Source organism: Schistocerca americana, chromosome 8, assembly GCF_021461395.2.
Source record: "Schistocerca americana isolate TAMUIC-IGC-003095 chromosome 8, iqSchAmer2.1, whole genome shotgun sequence".
Taxonomy (NCBI): domain Eukaryota; kingdom Metazoa; phylum Arthropoda; class Insecta; order Orthoptera; family Acrididae; genus Schistocerca; species Schistocerca americana.
In genome coordinates, this window is record NC_060126.1 from 31,603,310 (window position 1) to 31,628,823 (window position 25,514).

General features: G+C 43.8%; 1 protein-coding gene across 5 annotated transcripts in view; it reads left to right on the forward strand.

Annotated features, from left to right (window-relative positions):
- The window catches only part of LOC124545425 (tau-tubulin kinase homolog Asator), a 643,583-nt gene that overhangs the window by 555,843 nt on the left and 62,226 nt on the right, over positions 1–25,514 (forward strand). For 4 of the 5 annotated variants that reach the window (XM_047124343.1, XM_047124340.1, XM_047124345.1 and 1 more), the window contains 4 exons: positions 1,365–1,796; positions 4,498–4,704; positions 21,381–21,502; positions 22,741–22,983. In XM_047124343.1, the coding sequence (XP_046980299.1) occupies positions 1,365–1,796; positions 4,498–4,704; positions 21,381–21,502; positions 22,741–22,983 (1,004 nt within the window). The remainder of the gene's footprint in view (positions 1–1,364; positions 1,797–4,497; positions 4,705–21,380; positions 21,503–22,740; positions 22,984–25,514) is intronic. The other variant, XM_047124344.1, reaches the window with a different exon arrangement.

Here is a 25,514-nt window from a genome sequence, read left to right on the forward strand (position 1 = left end):
GACTCAGGGATCGAGATGTGGCTGCACGATCCAATACAGCCATGCGGTTAAGATGCCTGTCATCTCGACTGCTAGTGATACGAGGCCGTTGGGATCCAGCACGGCGTTCCGTATTACCCTCCTGAACCCTCCTATTCCATTGGATCTCGACCAATGCGAGCAGCAATGTCATGATACGATAAACCGCAACTGCAATCGCGATAGGCTACAATCCGACCTTTATCAAAGTTGGAAACGTGATAGTACCCATTTCTCCTCCTTACACGAGGCTTCACAACAACATTTCACCAGGCAACGTTGGTCAACTGCTGTTTGTGTATGAGGAATCGGTTAGAAACTTTCCACATGTCAGTACGTTGTAGGTGCCGCCACCGGCGCCAACCTCGTGTGAATGCTCTGAAGAGCTAATCATTTGCATATCGCAGCATTTTCTTCCTGTCGGTTAAATTACACATCTGTAGCACATATTCGTGGGGTAGGAATTTTAATGGCCAGTAGTGTGTTACTAAGATGCTGAATGTAATAGTTCTGTGCTCAGTTTTATGTCAAAAAACATTGCAATTTAAGAGGAATTTTCCAGGCAGCTGGGCTCTTCTCATTGTAAAATATGATAGTAAGCAGAACAGGCTATGGTTTGTGTATGTCCTTTCTGAAAGAAGTTTCCTCTGGCTCTGGCTCTGTGTGCACAGATGTACTGGACTATCATAAAAGTCCTTCCATTCAACTCAAATAATTTTCCAAACTATTTCCTTCTTCCTCTGCTCACTTCTATTTCCTCAGTTCATAAGTTGCAATGTGGTACAGAGAGAGACATCAATGTTTGAGTTTAATATGGACACATGAACAGAGTTAATGATACTCAGATTGGCCACAGGTGATATTTATAGATTACCCATTGTGTAAACTTAGCCATTTACATTTTCTCAATAATATTTCCTAGCCCATTCAAGAACTTACTCATATATGGGAGGACGATGGCTCAAATCTGCATCTGGCCATCCATATTTAGGTTTTCTGTGATTTGTCTATGTGGCTCCAGGCAAGTGCCCGGATGGATCCTTTAAAAGGGCACAGCCAATTTCGTACCCCATCATTGAAACAGTCTGAGCTTGTGCTCTGCCTCTTATGACCTCAATGTTGAGGTCATTAGACTTTCCTTTAAGATGACAATGACCAAAAACCTAATGCAAATCATAAGTTATTGGCTCGCACTCTCTATATCTTTCAAAAAAACACTAGATGAGATTGTTTTTGATGAATAGCAGCTAAATTTCCTTTCAGACTTTTATGGTAAGAATATTCATATGCATTTTTGGGGGAAATGAGTCAACACCTCGTATAATGTTTTTAAATTGCATTCACAGCATCTCCAAAGAAGCAGCAACAGAGACGCGCTGTTTCTGTGGCTGCAGCTGATGAGAAGGAGAGGAGGAAGCACCAACAGGAACAGCTCAAACCACAGCAGGACCACGGGCAGCAGCCGGATGCCGCAGAGCACGCGGTTGACTACGAGGGAGATGCCGTCATGGCATCTGCTCGTAGCAACTCTGACACTCAGAAACAGCAGAAACAGGCAGTCACGGTTCCTTCTGGTTCCGCCTCACCTGCAGGCTCAGGTCCACGCACGAGTGGTGGCAGAGTCCGTGTCGTGACTGCTCCTGCCACCTGCGTGCAGGACCTGCCTCCACCGCCGCCTCCACTCGTCCAGACTGCACCCGAGCTGCCCAGCCCCCGCATATCCGCGCACCCGACTACTGAGCCTGATGGATCTTATTATGCGTACGACTCGGCTAAAGGTTTGTGTCTACTGCTGTGTTGAAATCTTGCCACCAGTGGAATGTTTAAACATAAACAGATTTTCTCACCAAACTTCTTTCAGCTGTTATGATCAAAGATGTAAACTGACAGAAAATTTGTAATGGAATATACAGGTAAGTAAGACTAACTAGCAGAGCTTTATGCAGAGTTTATTTTGATAGTATCTATCTAATACTTCTAAATAATTTTAACTTTGCACAGACCCCTATCTCCTGTTTATATACTGGATATACTGGGAAAGTTGGGATATATCTACATGGAAGAATTCTACAATGTATTTACAAAAAAATGATGGTACAAAATGTATATCATTTTTCAACGTATTCTCCTTCCTTTCAAAGCACTGGGTACAGTGGTCTTAAGCTTGTGTATTCTTGTCAAGTAGTAGTTTTTTGGTTGGTCACATAGCCACTTTGCCCTGCTTTCTTCTTCTCCAGACCCGAGGAAACTCGGTGACTTCGAAAGTGCAAAGCATTGGAAACTCGATGACCTCGGAAAACAGCCTCAAGTGACTCAAACAAATTGAAGTTGGGGGGGCAGTGAAACTTGGGCTGTATGGAGGGTGTTCCAGCAACTCGCAACCCAATTTCGTGATGGTTTAAATATTCCTGTGAGCCATGTGTGGGTGCACATTGTGACGTTACCACAAAATAGAAAGGTCATTTGAAAAGTAAAGGATGTTTTGTTTTGACATGTGACCACATTCCCACCTCCCCACCACCACCACCACCACCACCACCACTACTGCTGACTAACCACTGACCTTGGTACTCATCCAATTCAGTTTGGCAGGAGCTATGATCTGATATGGTTGATTACTGCTTAGCTTTGCAATTTTAAAATGTGTAACAAAATTGATGATCCTGCCAAGTGTGAGGTACATAGTGTTATAAGCTTTTAATATGCACATAAAGTCCAACCCATTGAAATTTATAAATAGATAGCTGAGGTTTATGGTAAAGCGATGAACAAAGTGTCAGTTCAGAATTTGTGTTTTGTGTTGAACAGTGAGTGGAACAATCTTCGTGACAAATATCACTTGGGCTGGCCCTCGGTGGTGACTGACAGACTCAAAGCGAGAACTGAAACAAAAGTCCAAGAAGATAGGGGTTTCACAATTAGGGGACTGCAGTGGCCTACTTTAGATGCTTCAATAACATTGCAGCACCATTAGAAATAAGTGACACAGAACTCTGACCGTGGGGTCGTCCTTCTTCACAATAATGCACGTCCATGTGCAGCAGGAGTCATACAGGATTTGATTCAGGAGTTTCAATGGGAAGTGATTCAACATCTACCACACAGAAGGGATGTAGTCCCAAGTGATTTTCGCTTATTCTCCAAATTGAAAGTTTTACAACAAGTTACAATGATCAGATATGATGTTGCTCATTTTGAGTGCAACATGGTAGTTCGGTTGTCATTCAGAGTTGGCTGGTCGGTAGTGTAAAGGTACTGTAATATGTGTTTGGTTTCACACTTGAATAATGTTTAGCATTAGCACAAGTGTAGGTAATGTCGCCCAAGAACGAATCATTTGAGAATGCGAGGTGTTATTAAAATCTGGTGACACAATTTTGTTACTTTGATTTCAAAACTGTTGTCTACAAAGGCATTAAATAAGCGGTTCCATCTTAGTCATATTTACTTTCTGTACTTTATCCACCAGCAATTAAATGTTATTAATTACTCAACAAGTTGTTATAAAAAAAGGAGGGGGTGTGTTATCAATTGAGTGAGGCAAAGAAGAGAGGCATGGGGACGGTTCTCACAATGTTGTCATGCAACACTTTCTTTATCAACAGACCTCATTGTTTGCTGTGAATTACTGGCTTTAGGATGTTTCCCAACAATTTGTCGCAAGACTCTTTGTTGATGGTAGTTCCTTTTGTCACAGAGTCTTCCAATACAGAAAATGAGAGCCATAACTTTTCCTGCTGACATTAGATACTTGCATTTTTTCCCTCTTTTTTTTCCCCCTTTGGGGATCCAGAGTATTGCCACTCTATATTCTGGCATTTTGATTATGGGTCATATTTGTAGTGGAAAGCACACACAGTGACCACTACCGTGTGATGGGAACTGTCTTCCCATCAGTCAGGAGGTACTCGAATCCTGACTGGGGTGTCCTGGCTTCAGTTGATAGGGAGACTAGAGGATATTGTGAGGGGCTGCAGCATCATTGAACATAACAGTTCTTTATTATTCTGAGAGACTCGGTGCAGAAGCGAGCACATGGCAGAGGATTGCTGTGCTGGCGAGTCACCGACCGTAGCTGCCGGTACTCTAGATACAGCACTGTCACTGACTGTGGTGTATGCCATTACCTTTTGGTGAACCCACATTTCATCACCAGTTTCGGCAGATGTCAGCAAATTTTATTTCACGTTGTTCAATAAACTGTCTTGTTACTCGTGGCCCAGAAACTTTATGGAAGCCAAATTCATAGTTGATGATTCAGTAGCCAGAATCGTGACTGATGCGTGACCTGTGATGCTCCCATATGGAAAGTAATTCACCTATTTACGACAACCCGTTTATAGTGATGCTTTGACATGCTTAAGGAGAGCACCCATTATAAATATACAAATAATCTTAGTCATCATTGAGTGAGTAGTCTTAAGATAAACTAAAGCATAATACGTCTGAGAGTTATACGCACGGTGCTTTTATTTACAGGTATACTGGGTTCGTCTCCGTCGACAGACCGCGAGCCTTTGCGTGAGCGTGTCAAGGAGCACCGGTCTCGGCGTTTCCACTCTGGCGGCCCCACGAGTCGCCCCCCTAGCTGTCGCATCAACAATCGTGATGCCTCCATCACACAGTTTGCAGTAATTGATGATGACAATGTGTCAGCTTTACAACAGGTCACCCGAGGGGGCGGTGGTGAGTTCCATTTTGTACTTGATGATCCAATAATACTATTGCAAAATATTAAGAATATGGACATTTATAAAGGAATAGCATTGCTGCAGTATACACTGGCTCTGATTTGGGCTTTTAGAATCAGTCTGACAGTTTAGAATCCTATTTAACTGTTGCTGTCCCTCTGAGCTGACATTATTAATTTTAAAACTAGTACTTTATTCATCCAGGGTTGAAAACTTGTCTGTTCTGTTGTGAATTTTGCTAACAAACTTAAAAATAAATTATTGTATGTGCCTTGATGGTCATTGCTGACATCTTCAGTGCAGATGCACACTATGTTCAAACTCGTACAGCAGTTGGGTAAAGCTGTGAGCAATGAGGATAATGGATAGTGGATAGTGGACTACGTACATAGTCTGCAACAAGTTGAAAATTTAGGCTGGACAGAAAACGTGCTTGGATAGCCAAAGCATTTAAGGCGACCACGCATGTAAAGCAAGAAATTTGGGTTCGAGCCCCGGTCCATCACTAATTTTCACTTGTTGCCACTGAATTTATTTCTGTGCCCAATTTAAGCTGGTGTCTGTCTTTCTCTTAAGTTAAATGTTTCCTTTAGGTACATTAGGAAAGGAAATGATTTATCTTCATAAAATCCCAAAGTATTTTCTAAGTTATATTTCAGTGTATCCATTGAATCACTTTTTCCTCCATCTACCTCCCACCCTCACATTATAAAGAAAAAATGAATTTGTACAGAGGTCATTCAGCAAATTTTCTGTTGTGAAAATATAAAATTTTTAGCAAATACAGAGGTATATTTTTATCACATCATATTTTTAACACTCCCATAGATTTAGTGACATTCATTTTGTTCTTACCCATTTTTTTTATTCAAGTTCATGTACAGATGTATACTTTTATATGTGTTTATAAGTGTCTATAGGCGGTTGTTATAAATTTCACTCCTAAAAGATGAGCACCGTCTAGCAGTTCGGCCTCATATTTTATTAATTTTATCGATTGAATTTTACTTTGATGCTATTAGTTTGTGGCAGTTTTACTCAGTTTTTACAAATTCTCTGTAGGATCATATAACTTCAGTAACTAGATCATCAACATTACGGTGTATCTCTGTGTATCCTGGGTGGAAAGTCAAGCACAATCTGACCCCCATTTTGCATGTTGAGAAGCTGGATGGTACTCAAATATAGAGAGCAAGTCTATAAACAGCTGATGTGTTTCAAGTGCCAAAATTGTTTTTTCGAATAGCACAGTAATTAAGAGACACGACAGAAACTTTGGTTACTTCATAGATGTAAGCCCTCAATGACATAAAAGAAGTAATTGAGTATATGAAAGGACAAACGGTTCACTGATGGCACAAAAATATGTTAATGATGAACACACAAAAAAAAACACTATAAAATGATGGTTTCTTTCCCTGCTATTATTTATTAACACCAGCTTCCAACTTTGGGGTTAATATTAACGAAAACATGGGACATTCGTGCATTACAGAAAAAGTCTATGCAGTGAAGGAAGGTCGGACTTCCAATGTTTCATTATAGTCCGGTCTTTAATTACAAAGCACCATATTATATCACAGCCTGGTCAGAGTATGATGATTATGATTATGGACTATGGTGACAGTTACTGAACTACAATTATCTTACGTAATACAAAGGGAGAGGATTTATGATTTCAAATGAGAATAGTTTCATAGCTAAATTTTTATCACAAGAGAGAAGCATTTAACAATTTTGTGGTCTTCTTAAAGATACAGCATTCTTTTGGGAAAATATTTTTCTGGTACACGAACATCTTCAGTACTGTGATGTTGATAATATCTAGCTATTTAAACTGCTTAACACTACAAAAAAATTTGTGAAATATAAGCAAAATTGTCACAAACAAACGGTATCAAAAGAAATACAAGTGAGAAAACTGATAAAGTATCAAAATTATTGGCCAATATTTACCTTCATGTGGTGAAATGTGTAGTACCCAAATTTATTTATTTATTTATTTATTTATTGAGTCATCAGTCTTCTGACTGGTTTGATGTGGCTCACCACAAATTCCTCTCCTCTTCATCTCAGACCTATGTCCTCAATTATTTGCTAGATGTATTCCAATCTCTGCCTTCCTCTGCAGTTTTTGCCCTCTACAGCTCCGTCTAGTACTGTGGAAGTCATTCCCTGATATCTTAACAGATTTCCTATCATCCTGTCCCTTCTCCTTGACAGTGTTTCCTACATATTCCGTTCCTCTTGAATTCTGTGCAGTACTACCTCATTCCTTACCTTATTACTCCACCTAATTTTCAACATTCTTCTCGCCAAATCTCAAATGCTTTGATTCTCTTCCGTTCCAATTTCCCACAGACCATGTTTCAGTACCATACACTGCTGTTCTCCAAACATACATTCTCAAAAATTTCTTCCTCAAATTATGGCCTATGTTTGATACTAATAGACTTCTCTTGACCAGGAGTGCCCTTTCTGCCAATGCTAGTCTGCTTTGGATCTCCTCCTTGCTCTGTCCATCATTGGTTTTATTTAACCACCTAGGGAGCAGAATTCTTTAACTTCTTCTACTTCATGACCATCAATCCTGTTAAGTTTCTCACTGTTCCTTTCTCTGCTACTTTTCATTACCTTTGCCTTTCTTTGATTTACTCTCGTTCATATTTTGTACTCATTAGTCTGTTCATTCCGCTCAGTGGATCATGTAATTATTCTTCACTTTCACTCAGGATAGCAATGTCATCAGCAGATCATATCATTGACAACCTTTCACCTTAAATTCTAATTTCATTCCTGAACCTTTCTTTTATTTCTGTTATTGCTGCTTTGATGTACAGATTGAACAGTAGTAATGCATCCCTGTTACACCCTTTTTAATCTGAGCATTTCCACTCTTATTATTCCCTTTTGGCTCTTGTACATATTGTATATTACCCATCTTTCCCCATAGATTACCTCTATTTTTGTCAGAATTTCAAACCTCTTGCACCAGTTCGCATTGTTGAATGCTTTTCCCAGGTCGACAAATCCTATGAACATGTCTTTATTTATTATAATAGAAGGAAACATTCCACGTGGGAAAAATTATATATAAAAACAAAGATGAGGTGACTTACCGAACGAAAGCGCTGGCAGGTCGATAGACACACAAACAAACACAAACATACACACAAAATTCAAGCTTTCGCAACAAACTGTTGCCTCATCAGGAAAAAGGGAAGGAGAGGGGAAGACGAAAGGATGTGGGTTTTAAGGGAGAGGGTAAGGAGTCATTCCAATCCCGGGAGCAGAAAGACTTACCTTAGGGGGAAAAAAGGACGGGTATACACTCGCACACACACACATATCCATCCACACATATACAGATACAAGCAGACGTCTGCTTGTGTCTGTATATGTGTGGATGTATATGTGCGTGTGTGCGAGTGTATACCTGTCCTTTTTTCCCCCCTAAGGTAAGTCTTTCCGCTCCCGGGATTGGAATGACTCCTTACCCTCTCCCTTAAAACCCACTTCCTTTCGTCTTCCCCTCTCCTTCCCTCTTTCCTGATGAGGCAACAGTTTGTTGAGAAAGCTTGAATTTTGTGTGTATGTTTGTGTTTGTTTGTGTGTCTATCGACCTGCCAGCGCTTTCGTTCGGTAAGTCACCTCATCTTTGTTTTTATATATAATTTGTCTTTATTTATTTTTAGTTTTGCTTCCATTGTTGTTGTTGTTGTTGTTGTTGTTGTGGTCTTCAGTCCTGAGACTGGTTTGATGCAGCTCTCCATGCTACTCTATCCTGTGCAAGCTTCTTCATCTTCCAGTAACTACTGCAACCTACATCCTTCTGAATCTGCTTAGTGTATTTGTCTCTTGGTCTCCCTCTACGATGTTTACCCTCCATGCTGCCCTCCAATACTAAATTGGTGATCCCTTGATGCCTCAGAACATGTCCTACCAACCGATCCCTTCTTCTAGTCAAGTTGTGCCACAAGCCTCTCTTCTCCCCTATCCTATTCAATACCTGCTCATTAGCTATGTGATCTACCCATGTAATCTTCAGCATTCTTTTGTAGCACCACATTTCAAAAGCATCTATTCTCTTCTTGTCCAAACTATTTATCGTCCATGTTTCACTTCCATACATGGCTACACTCCATACAAATACTTTCAGAAACGACTTCCTGACACTTAAATCTATACTCAATGTTAACAAATTTCTCTTCTTCAGAAACACTTTCCTTTCCATTGCCAGTCTACATTTGATATCCTCTCAACTTCGATCATCATCAGTTATTTTGCTCCCCAAATAGCAAAACTCGTTTACTACTTTAAGTGTCTCATTTCCTAATCTAATTCCCTCAGCATCACCCAATTGGACTTCATTCCATTATCCTCATTTTGCTTTTGTTGATGTTCATCTTATATCTTCCTTTCAAGACACTATCCATTCCGTTCAACTGCTCTTCCAAGTCCTTTGCTGTCTCGGGCAGAATTACAATGTCATCGGCGAACCTCAGCGTTTTTATTTCTTCTCCATGGATTTTAATACCTACTCCAAATTTTTCTTTTGTTTCCTTCCCTGCTTGCTCAATATACAGATTGAATAACATCAGGGAGAGGCTACAACCCTGTCTCACTCCCTTCCCAACCACTGCTTCCCTTTCGCATCCCTCGACTCTTGTAACTGCCATCTGGTTTCTGTACAAATTGTAAATAGCCTTTCGCTCCCTGTATTTTACCCCTGCCACCTTCAGAATTTGAAAGAGAGTATTCCAGTCAACATTGTCAAAAGCTTTCTCTAAATCTACAAATGCTAGAAACGTAGGTTTGCCTTTCCTTAATCTAGCTTCTAAGATAAGTCGTAGGGTCAGTATTGCCTCACGTGTTCCGTTATTTCTACGGAATCCAAACTGATCCTCCCCAAGGTTGGCTTCTACTAGTTTTTCCATTCACCTGTAAATAATTCACGTTAGTATTTTGCAGCTGTGACTCATTAAACTGATAGTTTGGTAATTTTCGCATCTGTCAACACCTGCTTTCTTTGGGATTGGAATTATTATATTCTTCTTGAAGTCTGAGGGTATTTTGCCTGTCTCATATATCTTGCTCGCCAGATGGTATTGTTTTGTCAGGACTGGCTCTCCTAAGGCCGTCAGTAGTTCTAATGGAATGTTGTCTACTCCCGGGGCCTTGTTTCGACTCAGGTCTTTCAGTGCTCTGTCAAACTCTTCAAGCAGTATCTTATCTCCCATTTCGTCTTCATCTACATCCTCTTCCATTTCCATAATATTGTCCTCAAGTACATCGCCCTTGTATAAACCCTCTATATACTCCTTCCACCTTTCTGCCTTCCCTTCTTTGCTTAGAACTGGGTTGCCATCTGAGCTCTTGATATTCATACAAGTGGTTCTCTTCTTTCCAAAGGTCTCTTTAATTTTCCTGTAGGCAGTATCTATCTTACCCCTAATGAGACAAGCCTCTACATCCTTACATTTGTCCTCTAGCCATCCCTGCTTAGCCATTTTGCACTTCCTGTCGATCTCATTTTTGAGACGTTTGTATTCCTTTTTGCCTGCTTCATTTACTGCATTTTTATATTTTCTCCTTTCATCAATTAAATTCAATATTTCTTCTGTTACCCAAGGATTTCTATTAGCCCTCGTCTTTTTACCTACTTGATCGTCTGCTGCCTTCACTACTTCATCCCTCAGAGCTGCCCATTCTTCTTCTACTGTATTTCTTTCCCCCATTCCTGTCAATTGTTCCCTTATGCTCTCCCTGAAACTCTGTCAGTTTATCCAGCTCCTTAAATTCCCACCTTTTTGCAGTTTCTTCAGTTTTAATCTACAGTTCATAACCAACAGATTGTGGTCAGAGTTCACATCTGCCCCTGGAAATGTCTTAAAATTTAAAACCTGGTTCCTAAATCTCTGTCTTACCATTATATAATCTATCTGAAACCTGTCAGTATCTCCAGGCTTCTTCCATGTATACAGCCTTCTTTTCCCCCTGCGGGTTCGGGGGTTAGAATAGGCCCGCGGTATTCCTGCCTGTCGTAAGAGGCGACTAAAAGGAGTCTCAAACGTTTCGGCCTTATGTGATGGTCCCCTCTCGGGTTTGACCTCCATCTATCCAAATTATTCCGAAGAGCGAGCCAATTGGGGAAGGGCACCTTACATGGTGCACTGTATCCTTCGTGCAATTAGACCTATTGCCGTCTTTCTCGTCGTTGCGATGGTGTCCCGCTCGTTTTCGATCTCATGGGCGATTACCACGCTGCACTCTGCAGTGTTTCTTTTAACTGTGACGACGACCTTGGCCATTTTTGCACCTAAGATCCAGCACGGTAGCCAGTCCGTTGTGGTGGGGTCGCCATGTACCCTCTTGGTTGTAGCCCCCTGACAACACAGGGATCGCTCTACTGATGCCTGCGCCGTTCACTCCCCACGTATGCCAAGGAGTAGATGCCCATCTCCCTGGGGCATCGGGACTCCCGGCAATGGCCATCCTGCCAGGTGGCCTTTGCTGTGGCTGGGTGGCGCCTGTGGGGAGGGCCCTTGGTCGGAGTAGGTGGCATCAGGGCGGATGACCCGCAATGAAGTGTGGTACATCATCTCTTGCTGGCGGCCAGCCGTCAGCAGTCTCTAAGCGTTCCAAGGCTCAATTCAAGGCTAATGTGTATGACCCCAAATCGTTCCCCTCCCTGGCCACACCATGGGAGGAACGAAGGGCTATGAATGAGTGCGAAAGATACTCGCCCCGGTATCTCGTCTGTACCAGAGCTGACGGGGAATCTTTTATGTCCGTGAAGCCTCAGTTCTTTGTAGAGCATTTAGAGGACAAGTTTGGGGAGGTGGAGGGCTTGTCTAAAATGCGCTCTGGGTCAGTACTGATACAAACGGCATCCTCCGCCCAGTCCCGCAGGTTACTTGCTTGTGACAAGTTGGGGGATGTTAACGTTTCTATTACGCCACATAAGAGTTTAAATATGGTCCAGGGTGTTATTTTCCATAGGGATCTCCTTTTGCAGTCTGATGACGAGCTGCGCGCCAACTTAGAACGTAGAGGTGTTCATTTCGTCCGGCGCGTTCATCGGGGTCCGAGGGACAATCAGGTTGCTACCGGTGCCTTCATCTTGGCCTTCGAGGGTGATACGTTACCGGAAAAGGTCAAGGTGATGGTCTACCGATGTGACGTCAAGCCCTATATCCCTCCCCCGATGCGGTGCTTCAAGTGCTGGAAGTTCGGCCATATGTCTTCCCGCTGCACTTCCAGCCTCACATGTCGAGATTGCAGACGCCCGTCTCATCCCGATACTCCATGTGCCCCGCCTCCCATCTGCGTCAACTGCGGGGAGCACCATTCACCTTGCTCGCCTGACTGCACAGTCTTTCAGAAAGAGCGCAAAATCATGGAATATAAGACCCTGGACCGGCTGACCTATACTGAGGCCAAACGGAAATATGACAGACTCCATCCTGTGAGAATGACATCTTCGTATGCAGCTGCTACAACAACTGTGCTAGCTCCATCAGTTGCGAGACTTCCAGCCAGCTCGATAAGCAGTACGACTCCTTCTGCCCCCTTGCCCGTGGGGGGCTCTCCCCAACCGGTTGCTCCTGCACCACCTACCTCAGGAGCAACCTCCTCCCACCCGTCGGGGACGTCCGTCCCCGCTTCTCAGCCGGAGAAGCGCCTAACTTCTTCGGCTACTCTCGCCCGTAAGAGTTCCCTTGGGACGCTCCCTTCCCAGGGTTCCCCCAGCGGGAAGGATGACGGCCACCAGTGGCATAAGTCCTCACCAGCAGCCGGGCGTAGGGCTTCACGATCCTCCTCTGTCCTGGAGACTGAATCGGTGAAGCCTTCCCAGCCGGTGAAACCCAAGGTTCAGCGAGAGAAGTCCAAGAGAAAGACCTCTAAGGCTAAAGAACTTGCGGTGGCACCAATCCCACCGCACCTTTCGCGCTCTGCGTCTGAGGATGAAGTCGAGATTCTAGCATCCGCTGAGGACCTTGATCTCGCTGGTCCCTCAGACGCCATGGATGCCTCTCGTCCGGGTACTGAATCGGTGGCAGTGAGTGAACAAGCGGCGTAAATTGCCTTCCCAGTCCTTTCACGCCTTTCTCAGCCATGGACAATACCATCCTCCAGTGGAACTGCGGCGGTTTTTTCCACCATTTAGCTGAGCTCCGCCAACTTCTCAGCCTTCGCCCTTTCTTCTGCATTGCTCTCCAGGAAACTTGGTTTCCGGCGATGCGAACCCCCGCCCTCCGTGGCTATCGGGGTTATTACAAGAACCGAGCAGCTTATGAAAGGGTGTCTGGTGGCGTCTGCATTTATGTCCTTCACACTCTGCACAGCGAGTCTGTCCCTCTCCAGACGCCTTTAGAGGCTGTCGCTGTACGCGTGTGGACACCACAGGCTGTTACCGTCTGCAGTCTTTACATTCCACCGGATGGTGATGTCTCGCAGCATGTCCTGGCTGCACTGGTCGCCCAATTGCCGCCACCTTTCTTGCTATTGGGCGACTTCAACGCTCATAACCCTCTGTGGGGTGGGTCAGTGGCAACAGGTTGAGGCGCCATCATTGAGCATTTATTGTCGCAGCTCGATCTCTCGCTGTTAAATGATGGTGCCTTCACACACTTCAGTGTGGCGCATGGCACCTACTCCGCCATTGACCTTTCAATCTGTAGCCATAGCCTCTTACCGTCTGTCCAATGGAGTGTGCATGACGACCTGTGTGGTAGTGACCATTTTCCGATCTTTTTGTCACTACCACAGCGCCACTCTTCTGGGCGCCCTAGCAGATGGGCTATGAATAAGGCTGACTGGGACTTGTTCTCCTCCACTGCCGCTTTTGAGCCTCTCTCTACCGATGACATTGATGCGGTGGTTCAATCGGTCACCACCGGCATCGTTAGTGCCGCCGAATCTGCCATTCCCCATTCCTGTGGGTCTCCTCGGCGGAAGGCTGTGCCTTGGTGGTCGCCTGAGATCGCTGAAGCGATTAAAGATCGCCGGCGGGCGCTCCAGCGTCACAAGCGACACCCCTCCCTCGACCACCTTATCGCCTTCAAACGGCTGCGTGCGCGGGCCCGCCTCCTTATCCGCCAAGGCAAGAAGGAGTGCTGGGAGCGGTATGTGTCCACCATTGGCCTCCATGTCACTCCCTCGCAGGTCTGGGCCAAGATTCGACGCGTCTACGGCTATCGGCCACCTGCCAGCGTCCCTGCGCTCTCACTGAATGGAGCAGTTTGTACTGACTCCGACGTCATTGCCAATCGCTTAGCAGAGCATTTTGCTATGAGTTCCGCTTCTGCGAATTACCCCCAGGCCTTCCGCTCCATTAAAGAGCGGATGGAACGTCGGAGCCTTTCGTTTCGCACCAACCACCCAGAATCTTACAATGCTCCATTTAGTGAGTGGGAATTTCGCAGTGCCCTCGCTGCTTGCCCTGATACCGCTCCTGGGCCAGATGGCATCCACTGTCAGATGCTGAAACACCTTTCAGTGGACTGCCAGCGGCGCCTTCTCGATCTTTACAACCGTCTTTGGGTCGAGGGGGAGTTTCCGTCGCAATGGCGGGAAGGCATTGTCATCCCCGTTTTGAAACCTGGAAAGCACCCTCTGGAGGTGGACAGCTACCGTCCCATTAGCCTCACCAACGTTCTTTGTAAGTTGCTTGAACGGATGGTGAGCCGGCGCTTGCATTGGGTACTGGAGTCTCGGGGCCTTCTGGCTCCATCCCAGGGTGGGTTCCGTAAAGGCCGCTCCGCCGCTGACAATCTGGTGAGCCTGGAGTCGGCCATCCGTACTGCCTTTTCCCGCCGTCAGCACCTGGTCGCTGTCTTTTTCGACATGCGGAAGGCGTACGATACGACGTGGCGTCATCACATTCTTTCTACGCTCCATGGATGGGGTCTTCGGGGTCCTCTGCCGATTTTTATCCGCAATTTTCTGTCGTGTCGTACCTTCCGCGTGCAAGTCGCGGCCTCGTATAGTTCCTCCCACGTCCAGGAGAACGGTGTGCCACAGGGCTCTGTTTTAAGTGTCTGTCTGTTTTTAATAGCCATTAACGGGCTTGCTGCGGCCGTGGGAAATTCTGTCTCCGCTTCCCTGTATGCTGACGACTTCTGCCTTTATTACAGCTCTACTGGCATTGCAGCTGTTGAACGTCAGCTACAGGGCGCTATCCGTAAGGCGCAGTCTTGGGCTGTAGCGCATGGGTTTCAGTTTTCGGCAGCCAAGACCTGCGTTATGCATTTCTGCCGGTGCCGAACAGTCCATCCTGAGCCGCGGCTTTATCTTGCCGACGAACTCCTTGCTGTGGTGGAGACCCACAGGTTTTTGGGGGTGGTTTTCGATGCCCGGTTGACTTGGCTGCCTCATATCCGGCAGCTGAAACAGACGTGTTGGCGGCATCTAAACGCTCTGCGATGCTTGAGCAACACCCACTGGGGCGCCGACCGCTCTACACTGTTGCGGCTCTACCAGGCGTTAATCCAGTCCCGTCTGGATTATGGGAGCCTGGCTTATGGCTCAGCATCCCCATCTGCATTACGGGTGCTGGACCCGATTCTCCACAGCGGGATACGCCTTGCCACTGGTGCTTTCCGCACCAGCCCTGTGGACAGCGTACTAGTGGAGGCAGGTGTACCTCCGCTGCGGTTCCGACGCCAACGTTTGCTGGCCGCTTATGCTGCCCATGTTCTAAGCTCGCCCGGGCATCCAAACTATCGTCTCCTGTTCCCGCGGTCGGTCGTCCGTATGCCAGAACGTCGGCCCCGGTCTGGTTGTACAATAGCGGTCCGCGTCAAGGAGCTTCTCTCTGGGCTCCAGGGTTTCACTGTTCCACCTCCTTTCCGGGCTACTTTGCATACACACCCATGGTGTGTTCGTCGCCCTAGCCTTCGGCTCGACTTGGCACAGGGCCCTAAGGACTCAGTCCCTCCAGAGGCCTTCCGCCGCCGCTTTTATTCTATCCTGGCCACGTATCAGGGCTCTGGTGTTGTTTACACTGACGGTTCGATGGTTGCTGGTCGTGTCGGATATGCGCTCACTCTAGGGGACCTTTCCGAACAACGTTCCTTGCCGGATGGCTGCAGCGTTTACACTGCTGAACTGGTCGCCATCTTTCGTGCCCTAGAGTATATCCGCTCCTGCTCAGGCGAGTCCTTCGTTATCTGTAGCGATTCCCTGAGCGGTTTACGAGCTCTCGACCAGTGTTTCCCTCGTTCTCGTTTGGTAATGGCTATCCACGAGTCTCTGCATACTCTCGCCTGTTGCGGCCGCTCTGTGGTCTTTGTGTGGACCCCCGGTCATGTCGGTATCCCGGGTAACGAACATGTTGACCGCCTGGTGAAAGAGGCCACCAGTCAGCCATCTCTGGACGTTGGCCTCCCAGAGACTGATTTGCGGGCAGTCTTCCGCCGCAAAATCTTGGCGCTATGGGACGATGAATGGCGCGAACTGCCAATGCGCAATAAACTCCGTGCTGTCAAGGAGACGACGGCTGTGTGGCGGTCATCCCTGCGAGCCACTCGCAGGGACTCAGTAGTTCTTTGCCGGCTCCGCATTGGCCACTCCCGGCTGACACACAGTTATTTACTGCGCCGGGAGGACCCTCCTCTCTGTCGCTGTGGGGCAGCTTTGACAGTGGCCCACATTTTGCTGGCCTGCCCCCTTTTAGCAGTGGTCAGGCAGACATTTGCGCTGCCTGCTACGCTCCCTGCCCTTTTAACAGACGACTCCACTATGGCTGACTTAGTTTTACGTTTTCTTCGGGCAGGGGGATTTTATCATTTACTCTGAGTGTTTCTGTTTTATTTTATTGTTTTGTGTTGACTCTGGCCTTTGGCCTATGATTTTCCACTGGTTTTTTAATGTGTTTCTAAGTGGTTGGCTTTTCCTTATTTATTTCTATGGTCGGCCAACCACCGTCACACTCTGTGTGGTTTTAGTTCGTTTTGTCTTGTCCTTGTCTCCGTCTCTCTTGTTCTGTATCGTCTGTGATCTCTTCTGTTCCTCTTTTTTTATTCTCTGTGGGTGTTCTTTGTCTTTGGAAAAAGGGACCGATGACCATGGCAGTCTGGTCCCTTTCATCCCCCAAACCAACCAACCAACAGCCTTCTTTTATGATTCTTGAACCAAGTGTTAGCTATGATTAAGTTGTGCTCTGTGCAAAATTCTACCAGGTGGCTTCCTCTTTCATTTCTTCCCCCCAATCCATATTCACCTATTACGTTTCCTTCTCTCCCTTTTCCTACTGCCAAATTCCCATCACCCATGACTATTAAATTTTCGTCTCCCTTCACTACCTGAATAATTTCTTTTATTTCATCATACATTTCTTCAATTTCTTCGTCATCTGCAGAGCTAGTTGGAATATAAACTTGTACTACTGTAGGAGGCGTGGGCTTCGTGTCTGTCTTGCTCACAATAATGCGTTCACTATGCTGTTTGTAGTAGCTTACCCGCACTCGTATTTTTTTATTCATTATTAAACCTACTCCTGCATTACCACTATTTGATTTTGTATTTATAACCCTGTATTCACCTGACCAAAAGTCTTGTTCCTCCTGCCACCGAACTTCACTAATTCCCGCTATATCTAACTTTAATCTATCCATTTCCCTTTTTAAATTTTCTAACCTACCTGCCTGATTAAGGGATCTGAGATTCCATGCTCCGATCCGTAGAACGCCAGTTTTTTTTCTCCTGAATTATTCCATTATCAATGGCAATGTCAGAATTGTCACTCTGGTGCCTTTACCTTTCCTAAAGTCAAACTGATCGTCATCTAACACATCCTCAATTTTATTTTCCATTCTTCTGTATATTATTTTTGTAGCCACATGGATGCATGCGCTGTTAAGCTGATTGTGCGATAATTCTTGCACTTGTCAGCTCTTGCCGTTTTCGGAATTGTGTGGACAATGTTTTTCCGAATGTCAGAGGGTGTGTAGCCAGACTAATTCATTCTACACACCAACATGAATAGCCTTTTTTTGCCACTTCCCCCCCCTCCCCCCCAGCAATTTTAGAAATTCTGATGGAATGTTATCTATCCCTTCTGCCTTATTTGATCTTAAGTTCTCCAAAACTCTTCTAAATTCTGGTTCTAGTACTGGATCCCCTATCTCCTCTAAACTGTCTTCCTGTTTCTTCTTCTATCACATCAGGCAAATCTTACTCCTCATAGAGGCACCAACATGCTTTATCCACCTATCGATTCTCTCCTCTGCATTTATCAGTGGAATTCCTGTTGCACTCTTAGTGTTACCACATTGCTTTAAATTTTAATGAAGGTTCTTTTGACTTTACTATATGCTGAGTCAGTCCTTCTGACAATCATTTCTTTTTTTGATTTCTTCACATTTTTCATGCAGCCATTTCGTAGTAGCTTCTCTGATCTTCCTATTTATTTAATTCCTAAGTGACTTGTATTTCTGTATTCCTGAATTTCCCTGAACATTTTTGTACTTCCTTCTTTCATCAACTGACTGCAGTATTTCTTCAGTTGCCCATGGTTTTTCACAATTACCTTCTTTGTACCTATGTTTTTCTTTCCAGCTTCTGTGATTGCTCTTTTTAGATATGTCCATTCCTCTTCAACTGTGCTGCCTACTGGGCTATTCCTTATTCCTGTATCTATAGCCTTAGAAAACTTAAAGTGTATCTTGTCATACCTTAATACTTCTGTATCCCATTTCTTTGCATATTGATTCTTCCTGATTAATCTCTTAAACTTCAGCCTAATCTTTATCACTACTACATTGTGATCTGAGTCTATATCTGCTCCTGGTTATGCCTTACAATCCAGTATCTGATTTCAGAATCTCTTTCTGACAATGATGTAATCTAACTGAAATCTTCCCATATAACCCGGCCTTTTCCAAGCATACGTTCTCCTCTTGTGATTCTTGAACAGAATATTCACTATTACTAACTGAAATTTATTACAGAACTCAATTAGTATTTCTCTTCTCTCATTCAGCATCCCAAGCCTGTATTCTCCTGTAACCATTTCTTCTATTCTTTCTCCTACAACTGCATTCCAGTCCCCCATGAGCATCAGATTTTCATCTTCCTTTATGTACGATATTACCCTTTCAGTATCCTCTTATACTCTCTCTCTCTCTCTCTCTCTCTCTCTCTCTCTCTCTCTCCACCTTCACCTTGCAATGTCAGCATGTATACCTGAACTATCATTGTCAGTGTTGGCTCTCTGTTGATTCCGATAAGAACAACCCTTTCACTGAACTGTTCACAATAACATACTCTCTGCCCTACCTTTCTATTCATAATGAATCCTACTCCCATTGTACCATTTTCTGCTACTGTCGATATTACCATATACTCATAGGACCAGAAGTCCTTGTCTTCTTTCCATTTCACTTCACTGACCCCTGCTATATCTATATTGAGCCTTTGCATTTCCCTTTTCGTATTTTCTAGCTTCCCTATTATGTTCAAGCTTCTGACATTCCACACCTCAACCCATAGAACGTTATCCTTTCGCTGGTTATTCAATCTTTTTCTCATGGTCACCACACCGAGGCAGTCCCCTCCTGGAGATCCGAATGGGGGACTATTCCAGAATATTTTGCCAATGGAGAGGTCACCATGACACTTTTCCAATTGCAGGCCACACATTATGTGTCTTTAATGCAGTGGTTTCCTTCTGCATCCTCATGGCATTGATAATTGCTGATTATTCCACCTTTAGGGGCAGTTTCCCACCCCAAGGACAAGAGTGTGCCATGAATCTCTGTCCACTCCTCTGTCCTCCTTAATAAGGCAGTTGGCACAACGAGTGTGACTTCCAGCATAAGAAGTCTTTGGCTGGCAATGCTTGATTACTAATCAAAATTAAGGTGGTGGCGGGCTTTGCACCTGAGACTGAGGACATTTTGATTACTAATCAGACATGCTACCACTAGACCACTGGTGCCCAATAGGCACATATAAAAGTGAACACTATCGAGCTGTCGGAACTATGTAGTTCCTTCTTCAGAGATGATAGAGGGATATCTGGGGAAGGACAGTTCACTCGGACCCCACAAAGACAGTGAGTCAGCTGCGACAAGGACGAGGGTAGACAAAGATGGAAGGGGAGGTATCAGAGGGAGTTGGTCAGAAGTGGCACATTGGTAAACATTCTGTGAATGTAACGTCTGTGACATACATTCTCTGACACCCCTATTACAATCTAACACATACAGTTGTGACACTGCTGTGAAAATTGTTATGTGTGACAGTAGGTACAATACTAGCACCTCTAGAGGCAAAGAAGCCAGCCATTAGATTTATGTTTGTTTTTAATTATTTTTCTACTTAATTGATGAAGCAGTTATATTTTTGCATTCCAGGCTTTAGTAAATTACCAAGAGACTGGATAATTCTGAAGCCCAGTGACATAAGGAACAACTTATTTATGAAGAAATACTTCTGACTGTGTGTATAATTGCAGGTCACTCCAGTAAAAGGAGAATAGATACACCTGCTTCATGCATGAGAAATGTACATTTCTGTTGTTGTCTTTTCTTATTATGATAGGCACTTTTCTCGACACTTAATAATTTTGTATGGAGTCTAATAATTCAAACATTCTTGCACTTCACTTGATTTTCTTATACACAGATATTTTTGTAGATGTACTTGCTTTTGCTTCAAAAGTAAATTTGCTCAAGATTCTTGCCATTTATGGCTAGGATGTAATTGTAATTGTGGGATTGGTTTCTTCTGTGGTGGGGACACTGTTTTATTGGTTTTGACATTTTATTATCATGTCTGTGTAATTTTCCCTTCAGCTACAGTTTGAGGGGCTTATTTCATACCTTAAATAATCAGGGTATTGCATTGCATATGTGTTTCCTACATTCGATACTGACTGATTCAATTGAAAGTGTAGTAAAGAAAGCTTCACCTTTTCGAGTAAATATACATCACCTTCCTGCAGTCAGTCAGATCTTCTGCTATTTACTAGAAGAAAATGACATTGTTTGGCAAATATCTGGTTAGAAGAGAATCATAATAATCGATCAATCAATCAGTCAATCAAACCTGTCCTGTAACATTTCATTTCATACTTCCCAGCATCCTTAGGATACTAAATAAAGACAAATGTGGTGTGATTTTTAGTGAGTGTCAATTTTTATGGCACTGCATATGGTTCCTATCGTAAAAATTGTGTTACAAATCAATTAAATGATACTGTTTTTCTCCACATGGTATCGTATTGAGAAACATAGCTTTCTGTCTGCTCAGAGTACTGCTGTCGCAGTGTATAACAAAAACGAGAGGGATCGTCGTGAGTGTATGTGTTGGACTGTGCCTCTAGATTTGTCCTCACAGCACCTGGGCCTCTGTCATCGTGGGCCTGAGTGACTTGCTCTTCATTTTGACACTTCTGCAATCTATTCTGTATCCTGTTCGATGAAGGAACTATTAGTTCTGAAAACTTGGCAGCATTGACTTTTACTTTTATACCTATGTATCGGTGGTACTATACATTTTGCTTGCTGAAGGCAATTAGCCCAGTTTGCCCATCAGTTCTGCCTTATACTTCACAAACTAATAGTAGCTCATTTAGCCTGATATGCCAGTTTGACATTTAGCTTACTATTTTTTTTTATAAAATTTATGTTTGTAACATTTGTGTGTTTCTTTGCTTTTCAGGTCTAACTTTGGCATCTCAGTGGAAGTCTCAGTTTGACGACTCTGAGGAGACAGATAATGAATGGCGCGGGGAGAACCTACAAAGCCCAGAACACAGGCACCAGGCACAGCTGGCCTCGCAGGTGCGCCAACACCTCTGCGTCTAGTGTGCACTGCTCTGCTTGTGGTTCTGTTGTTGGCACAAACATTCCTTTACTTTTCTTAGACTCCATTTTGATAAGCATTTTGCATTTTCCTTTTCCCCCGTATTGTACGCTTTCGAGATGTATCGGCAGCTTTTCTGCGTTATCAAGTTGTATCCTTTTCCACTGAGGATAGTTCCATTTGGCTGCAATTTTTATCATTCGGCAGTATGCTGAGCCGTAACCTTCATTTTTCGTCATTATTTTTGTCGATTAGCTCGATTTGAAGACAGCTCCCAGTTCCCGGTGACTGTGCACCTCTTGCAACAACATTTGTTTCTTGCCTGTGGTGCTGTTTCACAATCTTAAACATTTGAATCCATATTTTTATATCTTCTGTTTCTTTATTAGTGCAGACTGCTTCATGGACATATGGGTATTCACATAGATGATCACTTAACATCCTGCTGCATTTTGTTGTTACTATATTGTAATAAGAGAGCCCCCTCTATCTCTGAAAGGTAGATGGTTGTTAAAACCAGCATCATCCACATGCACTTGCTGTTAATAAGCTTTTTTAAGTAGCAATGGATTTCTGTTCTTTTTTGTGTAGTCATTTGTTTCCTCTGATTACATTAGCTGATTAAAAATTTCACAATTATATTGCAGCCTGCATGTATGTCGTGTCTTCTTTTTTCTGAGTGCACAATACTGTATAACAAGAATAGGGACTGTGCAAATAATTTTTCTTCTCAGATTTCAGTGTCGTGAATTTTAATTTTAGCACTGACTGCTATGAAGCTGTAATTTGTCATGAGAATCCCTGGGCAGTAATGCAGGGACAATGGGTTGGCTAACTTCTCCAAACATTTCCAAAGTAGTTTATTTACCATACCTTTCTAAAAGCTGCTGTGGACAAGAACGTGACTGAAATGGGAATTTTGCATACTTAAGTTGAGGTACATTTATAAACTTGTTGTATATTTTTGATGGAGATACTTGAGAGATTTTTGTAGGATTATATTATCAAAACCTAAAAAGATCTGAAACATACAGATCACAGTGAAGTTCAAACGATTCATTTCCCTCAAATTAACACGCATAATCGAAGAAAAAAGTCAGTCGGTTCAATGATCGAGAGCAAACACGTGCTAGACATTCGAGGAACAGAATTACGATAGGAGGGAACAATTTCGACCCAGAGGAAGCTGCGAGGTACTATTTTTACAATGTGGCAGCACCACCCCGCATTCCCACCGAGTGCGGACGGCGCGAGCCCGCAGCCGCAGGGCGGGAGCCCAGCCGCGGGCACGGGATCCCCACTGCCGTCGCAGGTGGCGGGGGCTGCGACGCCTCCTCACCCTCACCAGCAAATGGCGCCCCCGCAGCAGCACCAGCCTCAGCCTCAGGGCCTGGTGGCCGAGGCGCCCCAGCTGTCCCGCATCAGTGAGGACTCTCGCCAAGAGAAGAACTCGCCTCAGGTAACTCGTAATAGATGGGCAAGCTCGTAACGATAGTAACTGAATCGTGTGTACTGCTTGTAATCACTAGTGACATTGATTCATTTTGCTAGCTTGTTGACTTGGGTTAGGCAATGTCTAATGTCCCCTGTCATTGCTATTATAGAAAAACAAACTGCCAATGAGATATCCTCTACGGTTGTATTCAGACATTATTAAGAAGTCAGTTTCGTGGAAATGAAGTCTAACATTAAAGTGTACCTGTGCAAAGTCACAACTGAGCGATAAACAAATACGAGGTGGGCAAAAAGTGAAAAAGTTGCATAAGGGGCTATAACTGTGGACAACTTTTTTATTTATTCGTTCCTCCTAACTTTTTTCATTCTTTTCTCCACACCTTCCTGAGATTATGTAAGGGTAAACAATTACCAGTCCTTTGTCTTTTAGGTCCGTGAAATATCAGTGATAAGTAATGATAAATAAAAAAATATTCACAGCTATAATCCCACCCTGTATGTGAGGTTTGAGATCAAGTAGAGGAATGCAAGATGATTTTAAACCAGTAAGCCCATTCTCAAGAATAAATTTAAAAAAATAGAGAATGAGAGAAAGTTGGTGAAGAACTATGACCTATATAGTAAGTTGGTTGGATTTAGAGAAATGTTAATCGAGAGCATGATGCTGGCTATCTGTTGCTTGGTATACAGGACTCACTCCTAATGTTTCCCAGATAGATTTTCTGAGGAACTTCAATAAATATTTGTTATTTTGTTTCTGTGATGTACAGTTCGAATTCATTCAAACAAAGGCTGCTTGTAAGGTACTTCATGTGATGCTCATTGTCAAAAGAAAATGTACGTTCTGCTCTCATTAAAATGTCATTTGAAGAGTAGTTGTTTGTGCCCAGTAGACAGAGAAATTTAAAATTAATGTGGTACTGTATTCATTCCTAGGAAATTGAGAATGACAGCAAAACATAAGGAAAGGTCAATAATTGCAACAGCATCTCAGCAAGGTTTACGCTGTCTTCACGATAGACAGGGGAACCACTTCAAGCGAAAAAAAATAAAATAAAATAAAGTAATAATAATAATAATAATAATAATAATAAATTTGTTCTCTGTAGCCGTGGTATACATTAAAATCCCTATATTACAGTACTGTAGCTCGCTGCTAGAGAAATCGCACAAAGTGGCTCAGGCCTCAGTTATGTGGAGTAGGTATGGTAATTAGTTTTCTGGTGGATATTTTCACTGTGGCCAAACAAATACAAAGAACGGAGTGGCGTACTATCAGTCAGTGAAGAGTGATGGATCACAAAAGAAATGGGGATCCCAGTGCTCGTAGTGTAACACAATTTACAAGATAGTGGAAAAAGTTCGTCAATCTTTTTTGGCATCTGGCACGACATTTCGAACTCTATCGAGGTCGTCAGCCACGAGGGTTAGGACTGTTCACATGCATTCAGAAAGTCTGTCAAACAGATGCAGCAGCTGTGTCAGAACAGTGCAGAGGACTGCTTTAGGTGTCTAATCTCCAGGGATGATTTGAAGAAGCAAATTAGTGGAAACTTGTGGATTCACCTCCACCAGAGAAGGCTAAGAACTGCTGATAATCAGACACTGTTATACTGAGAGTTTTTGAGATTGACATTGTATAGTGCTAACAGATGATGCTCATAAAAAGCAAACTGTCATAAGAGTATATTACTGGAATTCCCTGATAAGATTACAGGAGGAGTCAAGATGAAGTGCCAGGAGAATCTGTCGAAAGGAGTGGCAGCTATACTCCAACTCACTCTGCACGAGACACAGTTATATGTACTGCTTCTTTAGGCTATGAAATTTTGCCTCAGTCCCATACTCTCCTGACACAGTGCCCAGTGACTCCTTTCTCTTTTGTCAGAGGAAGAAATCGTTGCACGAGTGGCATTTTCAGAATGCTGACGAGGTGATTTTTTGAGGTGGTACATTTCTCAAACAGCTAAGTTGCAGACTTCTGCTGCTGAGGTCTCTCCACTGCATCAGCCATTGTTGGGAAGGATGTGTTGCATTGGAGGGCTGATATGTAGAGAAGGAGCAAGTTTCACAATTCGAGCTCAGTTTTGTCTTGGGGATAATTAAAACTTTACGACTACCTGTTGTATTATAGCACACAAATCATGCCATCATAGTTGGAAATGGTTATTGTAGTGTCTTGTTCCGCAAGGGAGAGGATGTTGTTAAAGGTGGGTGGACGGTATCCTCTTTCTACAACACAAATTCACATGTACATCAATACGGTTCTTTTTTTACACGAAGCTGCTACTTAACAGGAATAGAGCCCACATTCGTGGTACGAGCTCATCAGTAATAACCCTGTTGCAGACTATACCGATAATCTTGCTATTACAAACTTTAGACTCATTGCTGGTGCCACTATGGTCACTAATCTGGTCACTAAGTGCTGTCGTAACCTGCAATTTGATTTGAGCCCGCTCTGCGAGTGAATGACAGACGACAAACTGGAAGAGTGAATCAGTCAGACCCTCTGGATAGTAGCGGCACCCCAAA